Genomic DNA, 6,000 nt, shown 5'->3' on the forward strand with positions numbered 1-6,000 from the left:
TGGGCAGATCATTTGAGGTCAGGAGATCAAAATCAGCCTGGCCAACATGGTGAAACCCCATCTCTACTAAAAACACAAAAATTAGCCAGGCGTGGTGGTAGGTATCTGTAATACCAGTTACTCGGGAGGCTGAGGCAGGAGAATCGCTTCAGCCTGGGAGGCGGAGGTTGCAGTGAGCCGAGATCAAGCCACTGCCCTCCAGCCTGGGAGACAGACCGAGACTCTGTCTCAAAAAAAAAAAAAAAAAAGAAGAAGAAGAAGAAAGAAAAAGAGAAGGGGCATTTACAAAATGCAGAGGAGCCTGGGACAGCTGAGAAGGGAGAGGTAACCAGACTCCTTGGGGTGACTGCTGAGTGTGGGGGGCAGGAGCCCAGGCACTGGATCCACAGACGTGGTGGATCTGTGTTGCCTCGAGGGAAAGGGCCAAGCGTGAAATTGCAGCAGCAAAAAAAAATGTTAGAACAGCACGAGGCATCGATGCTCAGAGCAGGGCCGTTTTTCCACCTGTCACTGGAACAAATTCCCACAGACTGTCAGCCCAGGGACCAAAGGACCCATAGGCTCAGGCAGAGGGACTGAGACTGGTACCCCCATTTGGTAAGGGGGTCACCTATCAGGGCAGTGACGGAGAGAGTCCTTCAAGTCCAATAGACCTGGCTGTGAGTCCAGGCTCTGCTCAGACCCTCTGAGCCACCTTGAGACTGCTATTTCTCTGAGTATCTGTTTCTAGATGTTTTAAAAGGGGGAGAGTCGCAATTCCTTGCTCCCAGGATCACAGTGCAGTGACGAGCTTAGCATCCTGCCTAGTACATAGAACAAGCAGTACATAGAACTGTTCACTGCTGTTGTGAAGACAGTGTCCTGGCAGGTGACCTGTGCTCACGGCGTCCAGGTGCATGCACGCACACACACACACACACGCACACACAGAGTAGGGCAGCGGACGGAACACACGCCCTGCTACGGGCCATTTTAAGGAGTCGGGGTGGGTGAGGACCCAGGCATGGTGGAGGGAAGAGGGAGGCAAGAAGCCTTTTTCAGCCTCCCTGGCGTCATCTCACAGTGCCTCCCTCAGGAGGGGAAAAGGGAGGGGAGTGAGAAGGCTGTTTAGCTGTGTTCCATACTGGCTGTGTCTCACACAACCGGCCCCACCCCGACAGGGGTGACTCCCTGGGGACAGAATGGGAGTGCATTCTCAGGCACCTAAATCTTACAGACTCAGTGCCTGCACAGAGAGACGGGTCCCCAGCCCAGGGTCCCAGGCAGCTTTCGTGCGTGGGGGTGGATTGACACACAGCCTGGTGGTATTCACACCCAGTGTGCATACGGGTGAATTCACACCCATTCCTTCACCGTCGAACCCGGTCCTGGGGGACAGCATGGCACCTGCCAACGTCACGGGTTGGTTGTGAGTTCACGGTAGATTCTCACACACCAGCCTCACAAGAGGCACTGCCGAGACCAGGCTTGCTGCCGCCTACTGTATAGCCGGCCCTGTGGGCACAGCTATCCTCCACCCGCCTCCCAAGGCACCATCGGGCCCAGAGTGTGCCCGATGAGTCACGGGCCTGGGTCTCCCCAGCATGGGCGCAGCAGGGGGGCTGAGTCCGCCTGAGCCCCGGTGCCCAGTTCAGGGTCTGGCACAGAGCAGATGCTAGTGAATGAACGTCGGGCTGGATGAATGAACGAATGACTAATGCCAGCTCCCTCAAACCACGGGCTACACCTTCTGAGCCTGGGGGAGGGCAGAACCCACGGGACCCCAGAAGAGGCCTCCACAGCCGAGGCTTTGGGTCCCAGGGTCGATGGGGGAGGGGGCGGGGCGGCCAGCTGCCGGGGCGGCGCGGGGCTCCCCTTCTTCCCGAGAAGGAATCTGGGTCTCTGGACTGAGCTGGTGACGGGGGCTGGCGCGGGGGGTTGTGGCGTCCTGGATGGAGAGAGCTGCAGGACCAGGGGGCGCGTCCCGGTTTGCGTTGGGGGTGTGGGACGAAGCGGCGGCCACGGGACATCCCCTTCGGTGGGGGAGCCCGGGTCTGCCCGGGGCCTCCGGAGGGTGCAGAGGGCTCCCAACGGCGGGACTGGCCCGGGGCGCCGCAGACCTGGCCCTTTCCAGCGGGGCCCTGGAGAGGGGGACGCAGTGTCCCGCGAGGTGACCGGGGGCGCAGGAAGGACTGGGGGCGCGCACAGCCCCCTCTCCACGCGCAGGAGGTCCAGCCCCGCCACCGCCCCCTCCGCCCTCCCAGGACCTCCGCCCACCTGCGTGAGGGGCTCACCTGGGCCGGCGGCCCCTCCTCGAGACGCGCGAGTCCCTCCCCCGGGCCCCGGCCCTGCCCTCCCCGCGCCCGCCCTCACCTGCACGGCCCGCCTTAGCCATGTCCCGGGCGGCGGGCTCCGGCGGCGCTACCCGCGCTCCTCGCGCCTCCCGGGCCCGGCCCCGGCCGCCTCCGGCCCCGAACGGACTCCGAGCGCCGCGCCCGCGCCCCCGCCCCGCTCGCCTCGGCTGCCGCCACCGCAGCCGCCGCCGCCTCGCCGCTCCCTCCCGCTCCCTTAAAGGCGCCGAGCGGCGGCCGCGCCCCCCCAACCCCCCGCGCCGCCGGGGAGGGACTGACGAAGGAAGGCGCCCAACGCCGCCCCCGCGGGCCCGCACCCCCGCCCCGGGCCGCGGCCGCCGCGCTCCAGCCCGCTCCGCTCCGGCCCGCGAGGCAACCGCAGCGCGCGAGGGGCGGCAGCCCAGGGGCGCAGAGACGCGGAGACAGCCCGAGACACTGCGGGCCGGACAGAGACGGGGCCCTGGACTGGGAGAGGGGCGCAGAGACTGTGAGACAGCGCTGGAGAGAGACGCTCCTAGGGCCAGAACGCCGAGGGAGAGGGAGAGAGAGAGAAATTCAGAGGAGACCAGAGACCCAGAGCCCGGCTCCGGGAGAGAGGGACAGAGGGAACGGGGAGAGGAAGGAGGACAGGGACCCAGGGAGGCTCCCACGAAGCCAAGAGGAAAGTCGCTGTGGGATCAGAGACAAGAGAGGGACCCCCTCCATCAGCCCCCACTCCAGGGGCTCCGAATCATTTATAGCGTCTTACCTAACCTCAAAAGAGAAGGGATTCCCGTGATTTTAACCCTCAAGGGGTAAGTAAAACACTTGCACATCCACCTGGGTTCCAGGCTGGGGCAGGCTTTGTGGACCCCAGTGGCCTGGTGGTGAGCAGTACCCGCCTTCCACTTCCCAAACCGGGATGCAGGGATGCTAGTGGACAGGCCTCGTGGGCCACGAAGATTTGGGTTATGAGCTCTGCTTAGGGGCAGCAGGGATCCACAGTCCAGCCCCAACAGAGGGCAGGAGATGGCCAATCGTATTTGGCGGTGCCTGAGAGGTAGCAACCTTCCACTGAGACGGTGCCCTGCCTCCCCCCAGAAACTGGTAAGGCTGAAGCCCAGTTACCGTCTATATAGCCAGGCACCCAACCCACCCTGTCCCACTCCACTTAACAGGGAAAAGGTCAACTGGAGAATTTCATCCATGGTCCAGGCTCCAGGGTCGCGCAAACTCCTCTATGGAAACAGGGCACACATGGGGTTAGATGGGGGCTCTCAGTCCAGAGCCTCCTCTCCTCCTCTGGGGTTTTGACTCCATTCACAGGATTCCTGCTAAGCAGTCCTTCAGCTCCTGGTTTGTTACCTCCAAGGACAGGAAGCTCAGTATCTTAAGTGAGAGTTCTTCCTTTTTTTAATTTTTTTTTTTTTTTTTGGGGGCCAGTGCTGGCATTAAGAATGTTCTTACTCGCTTGAGCTGAAATCTGTATCCCACATGTCCCATCCATGAGTTCTGCTCTGCCTTCTGACACCTCACCCGACAAAACCAGGGCTTCCCAGGGCCCTCTACCCAAACTCCCTAGTATGGCTTCACCCAGGGAGAACCACCATCCAGGTTTGCCAGGGTTCATCTCCCAGGAAACCCAAGAGTTCCAAGAGCTCTGGATCCTAGAGCCAGATGACAGCACCAACTCCAATAGATGTGGAATTTCCGAAGCTCTGGGCTCCTGGATCCAACGCTGTTCACCGGCACCTGCCATTGGTCACCAGCTGGGAGAGCAGGAATGGACTCTGCAGCCTTTCCCCACTACGGGGATGGGAGTGGGGATGAGAATAGCAAGGACTATTGATTGGACAGGTGGTATTTACCCTCATGTACTCTCTCAGCTACACTGCATTATGCTCAGTGTACACATAAGGAGGTGGGGGCTGAGAAAGTTCAGTGCTTGCGGTCATGGGGGATTCAATTTCAGGCCCCTGTGCTTTGTCTGATGGGCCTCACTAGCCTCGCCCTTCCCTGAAGCGGGAGGCACTTCAGATGGCCTGGACAATGTCCAGGCTTGGCCACCTGGTCTGGAGGCGTGAGTGGTCACGCAGGAGACAGAACACTGGCTGCAGAAGCAGCAATGTGCCTGCCACAGAGGGGACACGCCCGGGCCTGGGCTCCTCCCTAGCCCTGGCTCACAGCAGCAGCAGTGACCAGAGGGCATCAGGGGCCCTCCTGCTTCTGCGCACAGCTTCACGTCGTGTTTGTGTGTGTGCCTGGGTATGTGTGCATGGGATGTATGCGTGTGTGCTTGTGTGTGCTCAGGGAAGCATGCATGGGTGTGTGTAGGCACACTCGTACACACAGACATGGGCAAACACCTGCTGACAGATGCTTCCTGGGTGGGCACCCAGACCCCTTCCCCTCCCACCACTTAGTCCTCACAAACCCTAAACTAGTCACTCAGGAGGGCCTGGGTGGAGCGGTTAAGGGGAGGTGCCAAGTTGATGGGAGTTTCAGAAATCATCTCTCCAGACCACTCCACACCCCACTTCTCAGATGGGAAGACAGTGAGCCAGATCTGTCCCCCGAAAACCACGACTCAGAGGCCCAGATCCATGGTTCCCCTCTTTAAACCTTCACCCCAGCCTCTGTCTGCCCCCAAGGCAGCTCCTGAAGGCACTGACTGTTACCAGCTGCCAAGGAAGTTCCAGCCCAGCCTTCTGACAGAGCAAACACATCAGGACTCAAGGCCATTAGATTAACTGGTGGGAGTTAACTTCCTGCGTCAGAAGAATTGTCCTTAATTGAAGAAAGGGATAACTAGCAATTTAGCCACGCTGACCTCTGCTGCCCGGAAGAAAGAGGCAGGAGCCAGCCAGGGCCTCCAGGGCCTCCCAGCTCCCAGTGACCAGTTACTGTGCCAGGAGTTCAGACGGAATCCCTTCTCTGAGACCTGGCACCCAGGCCCTTTCCTCTGACCACAGCTTGTTCTGCTCCTGCCTTCACAGTGGCCAGCTGCTCCCGGGCCCAGGCAAGCATTCTAACCCAGAGAACCGGTAAAAGTGAGCGGGGGCCCATCCTGTCAATGGCCGTGGAGGACGTGTGCAGAGATGTGAACAGATTGGAAAGCTCCAGGCAGGTAGGAAGTGGGAGCTGGCTGCAAGACAACTCCTTGACATGACAGACCCCAGGCCTGGCTATCCAGCCTGGACAGCTGGTGTCAGCACTTGGAAAGCTAAGTGACAGTTCTTGGGAGTCAGCGTGGCCCCCCGAAAGCTAGTCATGCCAGGCAAAGCTCGTTTCCTATTTGGACAACAGTTATAACGACTAGTGGAGTTGGGCATTGCCGTGCCTTCTGGGTCTGGGTTGGGGCACAGCTGCTGCCCAGCTCTCTGATGGTAACTTTGTAAACAACAAAGGGAGTCAGGAGCAAGATGATAGCCTGGTCCAGCGGCTTACCCCGGTCCACTCCCTGATGGACCCCAGTGGACGGGGCCTCCACCTCCCTCCAGGACTTGAGCTATGTCAAGCATCTCAGCAAAAGTGCTCACAACAGAGAATAAGCTGCATAAGAAGGATGCTGCTCATGTAGACTGGACAGAAGCATGGCCATTCACCATGGCCTTGACGAGCCAGGACCACGGGCCAAAGCCAAGAGGATGAGATAAACATGGACAAGTAAGAGAGGCCATCCTCCCAGGCC

The 6,000-nt window shown here is 60.0% G+C and overlaps 1 protein-coding gene across 1 annotated transcript in view; it reads right to left on the reverse strand.

Moving 5' to 3' along the window:
- Positions 1–2,468, reverse strand: part of LOC105472870 (PITPNM family member 3) — a 104,009-nt gene extending 101,541 nt beyond the window's left edge. Inside the window, 1 exon segment of the mRNA XM_011726437.2 lies at positions 2,353–2,468. Coding sequence (XP_011724739.2) covers positions 2,353–2,374 — 22 coding nt within the window. The 5' untranslated portion in view covers positions 2,375–2,468.
- Between the last annotated feature and the right edge of the window lie 3,532 nt (positions 2,469–6,000).

This window comes from Macaca nemestrina, chromosome 17 (genome assembly GCF_043159975.1).
Source record: "Macaca nemestrina isolate mMacNem1 chromosome 17, mMacNem.hap1, whole genome shotgun sequence".
NCBI lineage: Eukaryota > Metazoa > Chordata > Mammalia > Primates > Cercopithecidae > Macaca > Macaca nemestrina.